This window comes from Tachyglossus aculeatus, chromosome 2 (assembly GCF_015852505.1).
Source record: "Tachyglossus aculeatus isolate mTacAcu1 chromosome 2, mTacAcu1.pri, whole genome shotgun sequence".
NCBI lineage: Eukaryota > Metazoa > Chordata > Mammalia > Monotremata > Tachyglossidae > Tachyglossus > Tachyglossus aculeatus.
In genome coordinates this window covers 133,341,448-133,360,956 of record NC_052067.1, presented here as the reverse complement: position 1 = coordinate 133,360,956, position 19,509 = coordinate 133,341,448, and the positions used below count along the sequence as shown (strand labels likewise).

The 19,509-nt window shown below is 49.2% G+C and overlaps 1 protein-coding gene and 1 non-coding gene across 3 annotated transcripts; both read right to left on the bottom strand.

Annotated features, from left to right (window-relative positions):
* Window positions 1–10,741: 10,741 nt before the first annotated feature.
* On the bottom strand, window positions 10,742–18,332 carry MRPL17 (mitochondrial ribosomal protein L17). 2 transcript variants are annotated; one of them, XM_038769863.1, is made up of 3 exons: window positions 18,123–18,332; window positions 14,170–14,238; window positions 10,742–11,263 (listed from the first exon to the last, which is right to left on the bottom strand). In XM_038769863.1, the coding sequence occupies exons 1-3, from the start codon at window positions 18,294–18,296 to the stop codon at window positions 10,994–10,996; spliced, it is 513 nt and encodes a 170-aa protein (XP_038625791.1). In that variant the 5' UTR covers window positions 18,297–18,332; the 3' UTR covers window positions 10,742–10,993. The 2 variants fall into 2 exon arrangements, with proteins under 2 accessions (XP_038625791.1, XP_038625799.1); XM_038769871.1 differs by having other exon boundaries at window positions 18,189–18,323.
* LOC119924696 lies at window positions 15,366–15,498 on the bottom strand. Its single transcript, XR_005449392.1, has one exon. It is a non-coding gene; the product is annotated as a small nucleolar RNA SNORA13 (small nucleolar RNA).
* Window positions 18,333–19,509: the final 1,177 nt, after the last annotated feature.

Sequence of the window (19,509 nt, the reverse complement as noted above, 5' to 3'; positions counted from 1 at the left end):
ACTAAGCACTGGGGGTAGATAATCAGATTGAACAGTCCCTGTTCCACATGGGGATCACAATCTTAACCCCAGTTTTACAGGTGGGGTAACTGAGGCACAGAGAGGTGAAGTGACTTGCTCAAGGTCACACAGCAGACCAGGGGCAGAGCTAGGATTAGAACTCAGTTCCTTCTACCAGGCCCAGGCTCAATCCACTAGACCACTGCCTCTCCAGCCCCTGTCCTGCTCCAGGTTTTCACTGTGGCAGCCTCACTGTCGCTCCCCAGCAGCTTAACTTTTTGCTGCATTTTCCACTTTTCTTTCTCTCTGTCTTTCCTCTTCCTCCCCACTTCAGATTGGGAACTCCTTGTGGGCCCAGGACTCAGTAGTAGTAGTAAACAGAAAGCGCTTAAATACCAGTTATTAATAGACTTTATTAAGTGCTTATTATGTGCAGAGCACTGTACTAAGCTCTGGGTAAGACTATACAAGTGGAAATTAAACTGGCTTTGTCCCTTGGCAGGGGAGGGATAATCATCGAAAAGCGTTCCTAACAGTGTGCTTGTTTCTTCTTTTGAGTGTTCAGCAAGTGCTCTGTGTCCCATGAGCACTTATTCATTCATTCAATCACATTTATTGAGTGCTTACTGTGTGCAGAGCACTGTACTAAGCTCTGGGTAAGAATATACAAGTGGAAATTAAACTGCCTTTGTCCCTTGGCGGAGGGGGATAATCATCGAAAAACGTTCCTAACAGTGTGCTTGTTTCTTCTTTTGAGTGTTCAGCAAGTGCTCTGTGTTCCATGAGCACTTATTTATTCATTCAATCACATTTATTGAGTGCTTACTGTGTGCAGAGCACTGTACTAAGCTCTGGGTAAGACCATACAAGTGGAAATTAAACTGGCTTTGTCCCTTGGCGGGGGGGATAATTATCGAAAAGCGTTCCTAACAGTGTGCTTGTTTCTTCTTTTGAGTGTTCAGCAAGTGCTCTGTGTTCCATGAGCACTTATTTATTCATTCAATCACATTTATTGAGTGCTTACTGTGTGCAGAGCACTTTTTTCTATTTTGTTAGTACGTTTGGTTTTGTTCTCTGTCTCCCCCTTCTAGACTGTGAGCCCACTGTTGGGTAGGGACTGTCTCTATATGTTGCCATCTTGTACTTCCCAAGCGCTTAGTACAGTGCTCTGCACACAGTAAGCGCTCAATAAATACGATTGATTGATTGATTGATTGATTGATTGATTGGAAAGTACAATTCGGCAACAGATAGAGGTAGTCCCTACACAACAACGGGCTCATGGTCTAGGAGGGGGAGACAGACAACAAAACAAGTAGACAAGTGTCGATACCATCACAATAAATAGAATTATAGATATATACACATCATTAATAGGGTAATAAATATGTACAGATATACACAAGTGCTGTGGGGAAGAGAAGGGGGTAGGGCAGAGGGAGGGAGTGGGGGTGATGGGGGGGGGAGAAGCAGAGAATGGGGGGACTTATGGCACAGGGACTGTGTCCAACTTGATTATCTTGTATCTACTCCAGTGCTTAGTACAGCGCTTGGTACACAGACACACCTCAATAAATACAATTATGATTGCTGTTGTGATGCTACAACTTCATCCACACCCCGGCACAACTGAGTGGGGTTCCAGCTTGGCTGAAGCTGAGTTTGGGGGAACCGTGTTTGGGCTTACCCCATCTGAGGGAGGCTAATGGTGCTTGGCACATAGTAAGCGCTTAATAAATGCCATTATTATTATTATTATTAATGGTATCTGTTGCTAGTCTGGCTTGAAGTTGGATCTGGCTTGAAGTTGGACTGGAAGTGGCCTGAACTCACTAGACTGTAAGCTCAATGTGGGCAGGAAATGCGTCTGTTATATTGGAGTCATTCATTCACTCAGTAGCGTGGCTCAGTGGAAAGAGCCCGGGCTTTGGAGTCAGAGATCATGGGTTCAAATCCCGGCTCCGCCAATAGTCAGCTGTGTGACTTTGGGCAAGTGTCACTTCACTTCTCTGGGCCTCAGTTCCCTCATCTGGAAAATGGGGATTAAGACTGTGAGCCCCTCGTGGGACAACCTGATCACCTTGCAACCTCCCCAGCGCTTAGAACAGTGCTGTGCACATGGTAAGCACTCAATAAATACCATTATTATTATTCATTCAATTGTATTTATTGAGCGTTTACTGTGTGCAGGACATTGTACTAAGCTCTTGAAAAAATACAACGCAACAATAAGCAGTGACATTCCCTGCCCATAACGAGCTCACAGCCTAGCGTGGGGGAGACAGACATCAATATAAGTAAATGAAATTACAGATATATACATAAGTAGTTCGGGGCTGGGAGGAGGAAAGAATAAAGGGGGCAAGTCAGGGCGATGCAGAAGCGGGTGGGAGATGAGGAAAAGTGGGGCTTAATCTGGGAAGGCCTCTTGGAGGAGATGGGCCTTCAATAAGGCTTTGAAGGCCAGGGAGAGCGGTTGTCCGTCGGATTAGAGGAGGGAGGGCGTTCCAGGCTAGAGACAGGACGTGGGCAAGGGATTGGTGGCGAGAGAAGTGAGATCAGTTTATTTATTTTACTTGTACACATCTATTCTATTTATTTTATTTTGTTAATATGTTTTGTTTTGTTGTCTGTCTCCCCCTTCTAGACTGTGAGCCCACTGTTGGGTAGGGACCGTCTCTAGATGTTGCCAACTTGGACTTCCCAAGCGCTTAGTACAGTGCTCTGCACACAGTAAGCGCTCAATAAATACGATCGATTGATTGATTGATTGATTGATCGAGGTACGTTAAGAAGGTTAGCACTAGAGGAGCGAAGTGTGCGGACTGGGAGGTAGGAGAGGAGCAAGGTGAGATAGGAGGGGGCAAAATGATGGAGTGCTTTAAAACCAACAGAGAGGAGTTTTTGTTTGATATCATCATCATCATCATCATCAATCGTATTTATTGAGCGCTTACTGTGTGCAGAGCACTGTACTAAGCACTTGGGAAGTACAAATTGGCAACATATAGAGACAGTCCCTACCCAATAGTGGGCTCACAGTCTAAAAGGGGGAGACAAAACCAAACATACTAACAAAATAAAATAAATAGAATATGGAGGTGGATGGGTAACCACTGGAGTCTTTTGAGGAGCGGGGCGACATGTCCAAAACATTTCTGTGGAAAAATGAGCCAGGCAGCAGAATTCATTCATTCACTTATTCAATTGTATTTATTGAGCACTTACTGTGTGCAGAGCACTGTACTAAATGCTTGGGAAGTCCAAGTTGGCAACATGTAGAGATGGTCCCTACCCAACAGCGGGCTCACAGTCTAGAAGGGGGAGACGGAGAACAAAACAAAACATATTAACAAAATAAAATAAATAGAATATGTACAAGTAAAATAGAGTAATAAATACGTACAAAAATATATACATATGTACAGGTGCTGCGGGGAAGGGAAGGAGGTAAGGCGGGGGGATGGAGAGGGGGACGAGGGGGAGAGGAAGGAGGGGGCTCAGTGTGGGAAGGCCTCCTGGAGGAGGTGAGCTCTCAGTAGGGCCTTGAAGGGAGGAAGAGAGCTAGCTTGGCGGATCATCATCATCATCATCATCATCAATCGTATTTATTGAGCGCTTACTATGTGCAGAGCACTGTACTAAGCGCTTGGGAAGTACAAATTGGCAACATATAGAGACAGTCCCTACCCAACAGTGGGCTCACAGTCTAAAAGGCGGATGAAGTAAGGACTGGAGTGGGGAGAGACAGGAGGCTGGGAGGTCAGCAAGGAGGCCGAAGCAGTAATCCAGGTGGGATAGGACAAGTGACTGTGTTAACGTGGTAGCAGTATGGATGGAGAGGAAAGGGCAGATTTTAGCGATTCATTCATTCAATCGTATTTATTGAGCGCTTACTGTATGCAGAGCACCGTACTAAGCGCTTGGGAAGTACAAGTTGGCAACATACAGAGACGGTCCCTACCCAACAGCGGGCTCACAGTCTGTTGTGATGGTGGGACTGACAGGATTTGGTGACGGATAGAATACGTGGTTTGTATTCACTTATTCAATTGCATTTATTGAGCGCTTACTGTGTGCAGAGCACTGTACTAAGCGCTTGAATGTATGAGAAAGGAGTCAAGGACAATGCCAAGGTTACAGGCTTGTGAGACAGGAAGGATAGTGGTGCCTTCTACAGTGATGGGAAAGTCAGGGTGAGGACAGGATTTGGATGGGAAGATAAAGAGCTCGTTTTGGACATGTTAAGTTTGAGGGGACAGGGCGCCCAAGTAGAGATGCCTTGAAGGCAATCAATCAATCATATTTATTGAGCGCTTACTGTGTGCAGAGCACTGTACTAAGCGCTTGAGCATTGTACTAAGTGCAGAGCACTGTACTAAGGCAGGAGGAGATCATCATCATCATTATCATCATCAATCGTATTTATTGAGCGCTTACTGTGTGCAGAGCACTGTACTAAGCGCTTGGGAAGTACAAATTGGCAACATATGGAGACAGTCCCTACCCAACAGTGGGCTCTCAGTCTAAAAGGGGGAGACAAAACCAAACATACTAACAAAATAAAAAAAATAGAATAGCTATGTACAAGTAAAATAAATAAATAAATAAATAAATAAATAAATAAATAAATAAATAAATAAATAAATAGAGTAATAAATATGACTGGAGAAGGGGAGAGAGATCAGGGCTGGAGATGGAGATTTGGGTGTCATCTGCATAGAGGTGGGAGTTGAAACAATGGGAGTGAATGATTTCTCCAAGGGAGTGGGTGTAGATGGAGAATAGAAGGGGACCCAGAACTGAACCTTGAGACCCCCATAAGTAGGGGGTGGGAGGCAGAGGAGGAGCCCGCAAAGGAGGCCAGGGAGAAAGGAGGAGAACCAGGAGAGGACAGAGTTAGTGAAACCAAGGTTGGATAACGCATCCAGAAGGGGATGGTCCACGGTGTCGAAGGCAGCTGAGAGGTCGAGGAGGGTTAGGAGGCAAGAAGGAGATTATTGGTGACCTCTGAGAGAGCGGTTTCTGTGGCGTGAAGAGGACGGAAGCCAGATTGGAGGGGGTCAAGGAGAGAATTGGAAGAGGGGAATTGAGACAGCGGGGGTACACAACTCGCTCAAGGATTTTGGAGAGTATGTTACCAACTTGGACTTCCCAAGCGCTTATAGTCCAGTGCTCTGCACCCAGTAAGTGCTCAATAAATACGACTGAATGAATGAGAGGAATGGTAGGAGGGAAATAGGGCAATAGCTGGAGGGAGATGTGGGGTCAAGGGAGGATTTTTTTGAGATAGGGGAGACAGGAGCACGTATGAAAGCAGTGCGGAAGAAGCCATTGGACAGCGCAAGGTTGAAGATGGCCTTTAGGGAGGGAAGATAGAGAAGCAGCGTGGCTCAGTGGAAAGAGCGCGGGCTTTGGAGTCAGAGGTCATGGGTTCGAATCCCAGCTCTGCCACATGTCTGTTGTGTGACCTTGGGCCAGTCACTTAACTTCTCTGAACCTCAGTTACCTCATCTGTAAAATGGGGATTAAGACTGTGAGCCCCCCGTGGGACAGCTTAAGCACCTTGTATCCCCCCCCCCCCAGCGCTTAGAACAGTGCTTTGCACATAGTAAGTGCTTAACAAATGCCATCATCATCAAGATGGGAGGGGGCGAGAGTTTTGATAAGGTGCAAAGGAAAGGGGGTCCGACGCACATGTGGAGGGGGTGGCTTTGGAGAGAGGCAGGAGATCTTCTAGACTGTGAGCCCGCTGATGGGTAGGGACCGTCTCTACATGTTGCCAACTTGGACTTCCCAAGCGCTCAGCCCAGTGCTCTGCACACAATAAGCGCTCAATAAATACGATTGAATGAATGAATCTCTAGGGAAACTGCTGGAATGATGGGAGAATTGAAGAGGGAGGGACTGAGGAGGGGCGGGGGAGGTTTTAGGGAGTTCAAACCTGATGGCGTCAATGGAGCCCTGACCCTTCTCCTGGTGGGCTGGAGCCAGCCGCCCCTCCTCGCCTCCAGCCCCTGGAAAAGATCCCGAGGAGAGGCTGCTTTTCCCTGTCGGCATTCGCGGGGTGGGGTGGGATCCGAAGAGGGTTGCCTGTGATAGGTGTCCCCACAGCCCAGGAGGGTCCCATAGACAGCCAGCCTCAGAGGGTCCCGTGCCCACCCACTGGTCTCCCCAGGCCCAAAAAACCACTCAGGTCACCTTCATTCATCCATTCAATTGTATTTATTGAGCGCTCACTGTGTGAAGACCACTGTACTAAGCGCTTGGGAAGTACAATCAGTCAATCAATCGTATTTAGCGCTCATTCATTCATCGTATTTATTGAGCGCTTACTGTGGGCAGAGCACTGTACTAAGCGCTTGGGAAGTACAATCAATCAATCGTATTTATTGAGCGCTTACTTGGGAAGTCCAAATTGGCAACATATAAAGATGGTCCCTACCCAACAGCGGGCTCTCGGTCTAGAAGGGGGAGACAGACAACAAAACACATTAACAAAATAAAATAAATAGAATAAATATGTACAATAAAATAGAGTAATAAATACGTACCTCCCACTCCAAACAGCCCACTTTTAGACTGTGAGCCCACTGTTGGGTAGGGACTGTCTCTATATGTTGCCAATTTGTACTTCCTAAGCGCTTAGTACAGTGCTCTCTGCACACAGTAAGCGCTCAATAAATACGATTGATGATGATCTCCGAGTTCCTGAGCAATAATTCCCAACTGGACTACCTGTTGGTGGGAGCCCTTGTCCCCTCCCTCTGTCGTCATTCATTCAATCACATTTACTGAGCTCTTACTGCGTGCAGAGCGCTGTACTAAGCGCTTGGAAAGTAAAATTCAGCAACAGAGACAATCCCTGCCCACAGTGGGCTTGAGAAGCAGCGTGGCTCAGTGGAAAGAGCCCGGGCTTGGGAGTCAGAGGTCATGGGTTCAAATCCCAGCTCCGCCACTTGTCAGCTGTGTGACTTTGAGCAAGTCACTTCCCTTCTCTGGGCTTCAGTTTCCTCATCTGTAAAATGGGGATTAAGACTGTGAGCCCCATGGGGGACAACCTGATCACCCTGTAGCCTCCCCAGTGCTTAGAACAGTGCTTTGCCCATAGTAAGCGTTTAACAAATGCCACCATTATTATATTACAGTCTAGAAGGGGGTACTCTCTATACTCTCCCAAGCGCTTAGTACAGTGCTGTGCACACAGTAAGCTCTCAAAACACACGACTTATGATTGATTGATTCTGGTGGGCGCTGCCAAGCCACAGTTTTCCTCTGGAGCTCTGTTGTATTGTACTCTCCCAAGCGCTTAGTACAGTTCTCTGCACATAGTAAGCGCTCAGTAAATGCCATTGATTGAGTGAAACTGCTGGGAGCTACCAGGGTACAGAACAACTGCACATAATAGGAGAAGCAGCGTGGCTCAGTTGAAAGAGCCCGGGCTTGGGAGTCAGAGGTCATGGGTTCTAATCCCGGCTCTGCCACATGTCTGCTGGGTGACCTTGGGCAAGTCACTTAACTTCTCTGAGCCTCAGTTCCCTCATCTGTAAAATGGGGATTAAGACTGGGAGCCCCAAGTGGGACAACCTGATCACCTTGTATCCTCCCCCCCAGCGCTTAGAACAGTGCTTCGCACATAGCAAGCATAGTTTGGAAATTATGTTTAAGAAATTTATTATTATTAAGAAATTAATTTGGGTGCCCAGGGGAGGGTACTGCTGCTGCATGTAAGTACCATATTAGAAAATGTACAGCCACCCTTAAGGTCTCAGCAGCCCCCCAGGAAAAACTAAATGCCCAAATGTGGCCCACCCGCCTGGCAGTATCCCCCCACCCCCAGCCTGAGAAGCAGCGTGGCTCAGTGGAAAGAGCACGGGCTTTGGAGTCAGAGGTCGTGGGTTCGAATCCTGGCTCCACTACATGTCTGCTGCGCGACCTTGGGCAAGTCACTTAACTTCACAGAGCCTCCGTTACCTCAACTGTAAGATGGGGATGGTGACTGTGAGCCCCGCGCGGGACAACCTGATCACCTTGCATCCTCCCAGCGCTTAGAACAGTGCTTTGCACATAGTAAGCGCTTAAATGCCATTATTATAATAGTAAGCGCTTAACAAATGCTATTATTATTATAATGATGGTATTTATTAAACCCCACTTCACTTCTCAGAGCCTCCGTTACCTCAACTGTAAAATGGGGATGGTGACTGTGAGCCCCGCGCGGGACAACCTGATCACCTTGTATCCCCCCAGCGCTTAGAACAGTGCTTTGCACATAGTAAGCACTTAACAAATGCCATTATTATTATTATAGTAAGTGCTTAACAAATGCTATTATTATTATAATGATGGTATTTATTAAACCCCACTTCACTTCTTAGAGCCTCCGTTACCTCAACTGTAAGATGGGGATGGTGACTGTGAGCCCCGCGCGGGACAACCTGATCACCTTGTATCCCCCCAGCGCTTAGAACAGTGCTTTGCACATAGTAAGCGCTTAACAAATGCCATTACTATTATAGTAAGTGCTTAACAAATGCTATTATTATTATAATGATGGTATTTATTAAACCCCACTTCACTTCTCAGAGCCTCCGTTACCTCAACTGTAAAATGGGGATGGTGACTGTGAGCCCCGCGTGGGACACCCTGATCACCTTGTATCCCCCCAGCGCTTAGAACAGTGCTTTGCACATAGTAAGTGCTTAACAAATGCCATTATTATTATAGTAAGCGCTTAACAAATGCTATTATTATTATAATGATGGTATTTATTAAACCCCACATCACTTCTCAGAGCCTCCGTTACCTCAACTGTAAGATGGGGATGGTGACTGTGAGCCCCGCGCGGGACAACCTGATCACCTTGCATCCTCCCAGCGCTTACAACAGTGCTTTGCACACAGTAAGCGCTTAACAAATGCCATTATTATAATAGTAAGCGCTTAACAAATGCTATTATTATTATAATGATGGTATTTATTAAACCCCACTTCACTTCTCAGAGCCTCCGTTACCTCAACTGTAAAATGGGGATGGTGACTGTGAGCCCCACGCGGGACAACCCGATCACCTTGTATCCCCCCAGCGCTTAGAACAGTGCTTTGCACATAGTAAGTGCTTAACAAATGCCATTATTATTATTATAGTAAGTGCTTAACAAATGCTATTATTATTATAATGATGGTATTTATTAAACCCCACTTCACTTCTCAGAGCCTCCGTTACCTCCACTGTAAAATGGGGATGGTGACTGTGAGCCCCGCACGGGACACCCTGATCACCTTGTATCCCCCCAGCGCTTACAACAGTGCTTTGCACATAGTAAGCGCTTAACAAATGCCATTATTATTATAGTAAGCGCTTAAAAAATGCTATTATTATTATAATGATGGTATTTATTAAACCCCACTATGTGCCTAGCACTGTGGCAAATGCTGGGACACGGTCCCTGTTCCACCCTGGGGTCCCCCAGAGAGTTGCCTGGACTACTTCTGGCCTGGGGGCATCCAAGCCTCTGGGCTGCCTTCCCTTAGGACCCCCAGTCTTCCAGGTCTGGGATAGGGGTCTGCCCCCAATCTGGGAGTTTTGAAATTTGGGTGCCCAGGGGAGAGTACGGCTGCTGCATGTTAGTACCATATTAGAAAATGTACACCCTCCAGCAGCCCCCCAGGAAAAACTAAATGCCCAAATGTGGCCTGGCAGAATCCCCCCGACAAGCCTGAGAAGAGAAGCAGCGTGGCTCAGTGGAAAGAGCCCGGGCTTGGGAGCGAGAGGTCACGGGTTCTAATCCCGGCTCCGCCACTCGCCGGCTGTGTGACTTTGGGCAAGTCACTTCACTGGCCCTCAGTTACCTTATCTGTAAAATAGGGATTAAGACTGTGAGCCCCACGTGGGGGCAAGCTGATCACCTTGTATCCCCCCACCCCAGTGCTTAGAACAGTGCTTGGCACATAGTAAGCCCTTTACAAATGCTATTATTATTATGATTGGAAGGAAAGTGCAAGTCCAACTGGGTCCGCTTGAAGCCTGCGCCCCGGTGCCCAACCCCAGGGGCAACTATAGCCTCCCTGCCGGCAACCGTCTGAGTCCATCAGTCCCAACTCACACCCTTACTAGGGCTCCTTGTTGTCCCCCCGCGTCAAATCCAAACTCCGGCCTGCTCGCTTTGAGGCTCCACCCTCTGTCAGACCAATCTGCTCCCTTCGTGCCTCTGAGCGGCCGCCTCTCTCCTCCTTCCCAGCCTCCCCAAGAGGGCTGCTGGCGATTGAAGCAGACTACACAAACACCGGAGTCCTACAGGCCGGGGTCTGGCTGACTTCTGCAGCAGCAACAGAGAGGGAGGAAGGAGGACAAGGAGAAGGGCAAGATGAAGTCCCTCCCCCTAATTCCGATTTTCTCTTTCAGGGGCCCCCTTGGCAAGCCCTAGTCCAACTTCTTCCCCTCTCCCCTACTCCCTCCTTGGAAGGATGGCGTATCCCAGGGGCCTTCCAGCTACATTTCTGCTTGACATCTGACTCTGAGTCAGCCGGAACCCCTCAATGGCAACCAAATGCTTTGCCAAGTGATTGCCCCACTCACTGCCGGGAACTTTGGGATCTAAGGAGGCACGGACCATCCTCTTCCCCAGCTAGGGAATTGGGCCCAGAGGGCTCCGAGGCAGAGAAGCTCCTGGGGTTGAAAGCCGGGGGTGGAAACAGCCCAGGCTTGGGAGACTCCTAGAAAATGGGGTCATGAGGAGCAATTTCACCATCAACGAGTTTTTATTGGGGAGGGGGGTCACGGGTCTTTCACATCCCGTCCCTGTTGCTTCCCACCACGCTACAGAAGCAGGCCATACGGGCGGGCTCTGTGCTTTAAAGCATCTCGTGCGGCTATCGGGGCAGACGACTAGAAGTCCCGGGGCCGGGCCGGGCACAATCGCTAGGCGGTGGTGGTCCAGGACCCCCAATCTGCCCGTGGTGCTGGAGTAGGAGTCGGGATCGGGGCCCGGTATCTAGGGTCCCGGGGGTCCCACGGGGCTGGATCCCGCACCGGCCAGATCCCGGCGGTATCCCCAGAGCAGCTGGTTCAGGAGGGTGCCGTTCCCATCCTTGCGGGGCAGCGGCAGCGGGGGCAGAGGGTTTCCGCGGTACTCGATCACGGCCATCTTGGCGCGGTCCAGGTTGCTGCGGTTCGGGATGCGCTGGAGGAGCGTGTAGCTTCCCTGCCGGTCCCGGAAGCGGGGTGCTAGGGTCTGGAACAGCTTCGGGATCAGGTCCTTCTCCTGGGGAGCGGGAGTGAGAAGGGAGATGAAGCTTAGGTGAAGCTATGTACAAAGCAGCAGCAGCACAGGGGGTGATGGTGAATGGATCCCTCTACATTGTAAATTCAACGTGGGTGGGAAACGTGTCTACCTACTCTGTTATACTGTACTCTTTCCAAGCACTTAGGACAGTGCTCAGACTGTGAGCCCGCTGTTGGGTAGGGACCGTCTCTATATGTTGCCAACCTGTACTTCCCAAGCGCTTAGTACAGTGCTCTGCACACAGTAAGCGCTCAATAAATACCACTGAATGAATGAACAAATTCTGACGATTTTGACACCCGTCTCCGTGTTTTGTTTTGTTGTCTGTCTCCCCCTTCTAGACTGTGAGCCCCTTGATGGGTAGGGACCGTCTCTATATGTTGCCAACCTGTACTTCCCAAGCGCTTAGTACAGTGCTCTGCACACAGTAAGCGCTCAATAAGTACCACTGAATGAATGAACAAATTCGGACGATTGTGACACCCGTCTCCGTGTTTTGTTTTGTTGTCTGTCTCCCCCTTCTAGACTGTGAGCCCGTTGTTGGGTAGGGACCGTCTCTATATGCTGCCGACTTGTACTTCCCAAGCGCTTAGTACAGTGCTCTGCACACAGTAAGCGCTCAATAAATACCACTGAATGAATGAACAAATTCTGACGATTGTGACACCCGTCTCCGTGTTTTGTTTTGTTGTCTGTCTCCCCCTTCTAGACTGTGAGCCCGTTGTTGGGTAGGGACCGTCTCTATATGCTGCCGACTTGTACTTCCCAAGCGCTTAGTACAGTGCTCTGCACACAGTAAGCGCTCAATAAATACCACTGAATGAATGAACAAATTCTGACGATTGTGACACCCGTCTCCGTGTTTTGTTTTGTTGTCTGTCTCCCCCTTCTAGACTGTGAGCCCGTTGTTGGGTAGGGACCGTCTCTATATGCTGCCGACTTGTACTTCCCAAGCGCTTAGTACAGTGCTCTGCACACAGTAAGCGCTCAATAAATACCACTGAATGAATGAACAAATTCTGACGATTGTGACACCCGTCTCCGTGTTTTGTTTTGTTGTCTGTCTCCCCCTTCTAGACTGTGAGCCCGTTGTTGGGTAGGGACCGTCTCTAGATGTTGCCGACTTGTACTTCCCAAGCGCTTAGTACAGTGCTCTGCACACAGTAAGCGCTCAATAAACGCGACTGAATGAATGAACAAATAAGACTGACTGATATAAATTATACTGGGGTAATAATAATAGCTGTGGTATTAAAGGCATACTAAGTGCCAAGTAATAATAATAATAATGATGGCATTTGCTGAGCACTTACTATGTGTAAAGCACTGTTCTAAGCGCTGGGGAGGACACAAGGTGATTAGGTTGTCCCACGGGGGGCTCACAGTCTTCACCCCCATTTTCCAGATGAGGGAACTGAGGCCCAGAGAAGTGAAGTGACTTGCCCAAGGTCACACAGCTGACAATTGGCGGAGCCGGAATTTGAGCCTATGACCTGACTCCCGAGCCCGTGCTCTTTCCACTGAGCCACGCTATACAAGATAGGTCAAAGTCCAAGCAGTGCGGCCTAATGGATAGAGCACGGACCTGGGTTCTGATCCCGACTCTACCACCTGTCTGCTGTGTAATCTTGGGCACGTCACTTAACTTCTCTGTGCCTCAGTTACCTCATCTGTAAAATGGAGATTAGGACTGGGAGCCCCATGGGGGACAGGGACTGTATCCAATCCGATGATCTTGTATCTACTTCAGCACTTAGTAAAGTCCCTGGCACATAAGAAGCGCTGAATGAATCCCACAACTATTATTATTAGGTCCCTCATAGGACTCACAGTTTAAGGGAGTGGGAGAACAGTTATCTTATTAAAATTTATACAGAGGAGGAAACCGCGGCGCAGAATTTAAGTGACTTGTTCAAGGTCCCCCGGGAGGCAAGCGGCAGACCCGGGTTTAAAATCCAGACCTCTTCTAGACTGCAGGATCATCAAGGGCAGGGAATGCGTCTGTTCTGTTGTTCTACTGTACTCTCCTAAGCGCTTAGTACAGGGCCCTGCACACATTAAATTGAGTGGCTGCTCAATAAACCCCCTTTATCCTCTCCTCCTCCCCATCTCCCCCCGCCCTACCTCCTTCCCCTCCCCACAGCACCTGTATATATGTTTGTACAGACTGATTACTCTATTTATATTCACTATTCTATTTATTGTGTTAATGATGTGCAACTGGCTTTATTTCTATTTATTCTGATAACCTGTCCCCATGTTTTGTCCTGTTGTCTGTCTCTCCCTTCTAGACTGTGAGCCCGTTGTCGGGTAGGGACCGTCTCTATACGTTGCCAATTTGTACTTCCCAAGGGCTGAGTTGGGTAGGGACCATCTCTATATGTTGCCAACTTGGACTTCCCAAGGGCTGAGTCCGGTGCTCTGCACACGGTAAGCGCTCAGTAAATACGGCTGAATGAATGAATGAAGCGCTCAATAAATAAATACGATTGACTACGTCCCGTGCTCTTGGAGGTGGGGAGAGGAGAAAGGTTTGCTCCGTTCGAGGGCTGGGGGAATGGGGCAGAGCAGGTGTGGGGAGGAAGAGGCCCCCATCCCCTCGCCTTACCTCCTTCCCCTCCCCACAGCACCTGCATATATGCATATATGTTTGTATGTATTTATTACTCTATTTTATTTGGATGCATTTATTCTATTTATTTTATTAATATGTTTTCTTTTGTTGTCTGTCTCCCCCTTCTAGCCTGTGAGCCCGCTGTTGGGTAGGGCCCGTCTCTAGACGCTGCCGACTTGGACTTCCCAAGCGCTCGGTACGGTGCTCCGCACACAGTAAGCGCTCCACAAAATATGACCGAATGGCTGAGAGAAAAAGGGGCGGTCCTCACCGTCAGCCAGAAGTCGGCCATGCGCATGGCCTTCTCGTTGGTGTCTCCAAGCTTCCCGTAGTCGATGATCTGTGGGGAAGGGAGCGGATGGAAAAGGGGTCATGATAAACGGGTCAATTCTTTGGCAATTAGTGGTCACTGAACGAGTTGTCTACACGCGCTGCCCAGAATTCCTCAACGACAACTCTCTCCTCGACCCCCTCCAGTCTGGCTTCCGTCCCCTTCATTCCACGGAAACTGCCCTCTCAAGGGTCACCAATGACCTCCTGCTTGCCAAATCCAACGGCTCCTACTCTGTCCTAATCCTCCTCCAATTTGTACTTCCCAAGCGCTTAGTACAGTGCTCTGCACATAGTAAGCACTCAATAAATACGATTGATTGATTGATTGATTGATTGGTGCTCACCTTCTCAGTGGGCCTCCATCTCGCCTGTGTCACCGCCCACATCCTGCATGAACCCCCCGTGGGACAACCCGATCGCCTTCTAACCTCCCCAGCGCTTAGAACAGTGCTTTGCGCATGGTAAGCGCTTAATAAATGCCATAAAAAAAGTGGCCTCATCTGGCAGATGGGGATGAAGACTGAGAGTCCCCCGTGGGACAACCTGATCACCTCGGATCCCCCCGCAACGCTTAGAACAGTGCTTGACAAATACCAATATTATTACTATTATTATAGCCTTGTATCTACCCCAGTACTTAGAACAGTGCTTGGCACATAGTGAGCCCTTAACAAATACCAATATTATTATTGCCTTGAATCTCCCCCAGCGCTTAGAACAGTGCTTGGCACAGAGTAAGCGTTTAACAAATACCACCATCATCAGTGCTTGGCACAGAGTAAGCGCTTAACAAATACCATTATTATTATTATTATTATAGCCTTGTATCTCCCCCCAGCGCTTAGAACAGTGCCTGGCACAGAGTAAGCACTTAACAAATACCATTATTATTATTATTATAGCCTTGTATCTCCCCCCAGTGCTTAGAACAGTGCTTGGCACAGGGTAGGTGCTTAACAAATACCATTATTATTATTATTATTATAGCCTTGTATCAAGGCAGGCGAATCGACTGGAACGCTTCGGCTTAGACCTTTCCATTATGGGGAACCCTAGGGAGAGAATGGCTCTCAGTGGCATGGCTCCTAAGTTTCGTCGGGGTAAGCGAACTCTCCTGCGGCGATAAAGGGCTCACAGTGTCCCTCAAAGCAGCAGAAGAAGAGAGGAAGGGGCTCCTCAAATCCAACATGCTGCTAGAGCACATCATTTATGCCTCTTTTGACACCCAAGTCATCACCGGAACACATGAATGGGCAACACAAAGGCAAGCTGAATACCATAAAAACAAAAAAAAAATGAACTGGCCCGCACTCCCTGGCAAAAGTGTTCGGGATTACTAATAGGGGTATTCAGAATAATAATAATAATGATTCATTCAATCGTATTTACTGAGCGCTTACTGTGTGCAGAGCACTGGACTAAGCGCTTGGGAAGTCCAAGTTGGCAACATCTAGAGATGGTCCCTACCCGACAGTGGGCTCACAGTCTAGAAGGGGGAGACAGACAACAAAACCAAACATACTAACAAAATAAACAGTGCTTGGCACAGAGTAAGCGCTTAACAAATACCATTATATTATTATTATTATTATTATTATAGCCTTGCATCTCCCCCAGCGCTTAGAACAGCGCTTAGCACAGAGTAAGCGCTTAACAAATACCAAAATTATCATTATAATAATCCCTTCCACAGGCCACGCCCCCTAGCGGAGGCCACGCACATCACCGAGACCACGCCCCCTTGGGCGGGCCCCACCCACTTCCCGAGGCCCCGCCCACTGCCCAAGGCCCCGCCCCTTCCCGTGACCACGCCCCTCGTGGTGGCCCCCGCCCGCTTCCCGAGGCCACGCCCCTCCCCCGAGACAAAACGCCCCCTTGCGGAGACCACGTCTTTCCCGTGACCACGCCCCCTTGAGGAGGCCACGCCCCCCGGTGGAGGCCACGCACACCATGCAAGGTTTGGAGCACTGGTCTTGTAGGCCAGAGGTCGTGAGTTCAAATCTCACTATGGCCTTCGGTACTACATTTTTCAGCGCCTAGAACAGTGCTTTGCACATAGTAAGCGCTGAACAAATACCATTATTATTATCACCGAGACAACAAACCCCTTGTGGGGACCACGCCCGCTTGCGGAGGCCCCGCCCCTTCCCGAGACCACGCCCCCTTGTGGTGGCCACGCACATCGCCGAGACAAAACGCCCCCTTGTGGAGACCACGCCCCCTTGCGGAGGCCATGCACATCACTGAGTCCACGCCCCCGTGTGGAGGCCACGCCCCTCTCCGTGACCACGCCCCCTCATGGAGCCCCCGTCCTCTTCCCGAGACCACGCACATCATCATCATCATCAATCGTATTTATTGAGCGCTTACTGTGTGCAGAGCACTGTACTAAGCGCTTGGGAAGTACAAACTGGCAACATATAGAGACGGTCCCTACCCAACAGTGGGCTCACAGTCTAAAAGGGGGAGACAGTGAACAAAACCAAACATACTAACAAAATAAAATAAATAGAATAGATATGTACAAGTAAAATAAATAAATAGAGTAATAAATATGTAGAAACATATATACATATATACAGGTGCTGTGGGGAAGGGAAGGAGGTAAGATGGGGGGGATGGAGAGGGGGACGAGGGGGAGAGGAAGGAAGGGGCTCAGTCTGGGAAGGCCTCCTGGAGGAGGTGAGCTCTCAGTAGGGCCTTGAAGGGAGGAAGAGAGCTAGCTTGGCAGAAGGGCAGAGGGAGGGCATTCCAGGCCCGGGGGTCGATGGCGGCACATCACGCAAGGTTTAGAGCACTGGGCTTGTAAGCCAGAGGTCGTGAGTTCAAATCTCACTAGGGCCTTCTGCACTACATTTTTCAGCGCTTAGAACAGTGCTTTGCACATAGTAAGCGCTGAACAAACACCATTGTCATTATCACCGAGACCACGCCCCCTTGTGGCGGCCCCGCCTCCTCCCGAGACCACGCCCCCTCCCGGAGGCCACGCCCACCACGTGACCACGCCCACCACGTGGAGCCCCGTCGTCTTCCCGAGACCCCGCCCCCTTGCGGAGGCCACGCCCATCACGCAAGGTTTAGACCACTGCTCTTGTAAGCCAGAGGTCGTGAGTTCAAATCTCCCTAAGGCCTTCTGTACTACATTTTTCAGCGCTTAGAACAGCGCTTTGCACACAGTAAGCGCTTAGCAAATACCATTATTATTATTATCACCGAGACAACGCCCCCCAATCAATGACTGTATATATGTTTGTACACATTTATTACTCTATTTTATTTGCACATATTTATTCTATTTATTTTATTAATATGTTTTGTTTTGTTCTCTGTCTCCCTCTTTTAGACTGTGAGCCCACTATTGCGTAGGGACCGTCTCTATATGTTGCCAACTTGGACTTCCCAAGCGCTTAGTCCAGTGCTCTGCACACAGTAAGCGCTCAATACAACTGAACGAATGAATGCATGGAAATATGTTGGTACATATTTATTACTTTATTTTATTTGTACATACTTATTCTATTTATTTTATTTTAATATGTTTTGTTTTGTTGTCTGTCTCCCCCTTCTAGACTGTGCGCCCGCTGTTGGGTAGGGACTGTCTCTATACGTTGCCAACTTGTTCTTCCCGAGCGCTTAGTACAGGGCTCTGCACACAGTAAGCGCTCGCTAAATACGATTGAGTGAATGAATGAGACCACGCCCCTCCACGTGACCGCGCCCCCTCGCGGAGACCACGCCCTTCCCGAGACCACGCCCCTCCAGGTGACCACGCCCCCTCGCAGAGGCCACGCACATCGCCGAGACCACACCCCCCGAGGAGGCCACGCCCCTCCACGTGACCACGCCCCCTCCCCGAGACCGCGCCCCCTAGCGGCGGCCCCCCACCCTCACCCGCTCGGCGTAGCCCCGTAGCTCGTCGGCGCGCGCCCACGTGGTCTCGATGCGCTCGTGCCGCACCAGGCCGGTGAGCAGGTTCCGCAGCAGGTTGATGCGGGACTCGGGCCCCAGGCCCAGGCGGCGGAACACCCGCCCGTGGGAAATGCCCAGCGACCCCGACAGCCGCATCTCCTCCCAGGCTGACCCCGCGACCCGGAACCGGAAGCGAGGAGGCGGGGGGGGAGAGGAGGGCGTGCCGCGCGCTCGCCTGCGTGTCCGGAAGCGTCGCGGAGACGCGTCTGCGCATGCGTGGGGACGGGAACCGCGGCGCTTCTCTCGCGAGAGCGAGCACAGGGCGGTGCGGGGCCTTTGCGCCCCCTGGCGGGGAAGTGCGGCCCTTTTCATTCATTCATTCATTCATTCATTCATTCATTCATTCATTCATCATCACCATCCATCGTATTTATTGAGCGCTTACTGTGTGCAGAGCACTGTGCTAAGCGCTTGGGAAGCACAAATTGGCAACATCTAGAGACAGTCCCTACCCAACAGCGGGCTCACAGTCTGAAAGGGGGAGACAAAACCAAACAGACTAACAAAATAAATAGGATAGATATGTACAAGTAAAATAAATGAATAGAGTAATAAATATGTACAAACATATATACATATATACAGGGGCTGTGGGGAAGGGAAGGAGGTAAGATGGGGGATTCATTCATTCATTCAATCGTATTTATTGAGCGCTGACTGTGTGCAGAGCACTGGACTAAGCGCTTGGGAAGCACAAATTGGCAACATCTAGAGACGGTCCCTACCCAACAGCGGGCTCACAGTCTGAAAGGGGGAGACAAAACCAAACAGACTAACAAAATAAAATAAATAGGATAGATATGTACAAGTAAAATAAATGAATAAATAGAGTAATAAATATGTACAAACATATATACATATATACAGGGGCTGTGGGGAAGGGAAGGAGGTAAGATGGGGGATTCATTCATTCATTCAATCGTATTTATTGAGCGCTGACTGTGTGCAGAGCACTGGACTAAGCGCTTGGGAAGTACAAGTTGGCAACATCTACAGATGGTCCCTACCCAACAGTGGGCTCAATTGTATTCATTCATTCAATTGTATTTATTGAGCGCTTACTGTGTGCAGAGCACTGTACTAAGTGCTTGGGAAGTACAAGTTGGCAACATCTAGAGACGGTCCCTACCCAACAGTGGGCTCAATTGTATTCATTCATTCAATTGTATTTATTGAGCGCTTACTGTGTGCAGAGCACTGGACTAAGCGCTTGGGAAGTAGAAGTCAGCAACATATAGAGACGGTCCCCACCCAACAACGGGCTCACAGTCTAGGAGGGGGAGATAGACAACAAAACAAAACAGGTGGA

What these genes read in the sequence shown, in the direction of transcription:
- MRPL17 (XM_038769863.1), bottom strand. Translation starts at nt 18,296, where the DNA reads ATGCGGCTGTCGGGGTCGCTGGGCATTTCCCACGGGCGGGTGTTCCGC. An exon ending in TACGGGGCTACGCCGAGCGG is followed by an intron (nt 14,239 to 18,122) that starts GTGAGGGTGGGG and finishes CCTTCCCCACAG; the next exon opens with ATCATCGACTACGGGAAGCT. An exon ending in TGGCCGACTTCTGGCTGACG is followed by an intron (nt 11,264 to 14,169) that starts GTGAGGACCGCC and finishes CCCGCTCCCCAG; the next exon opens with GAGAAGGACCTGATCCCGAA.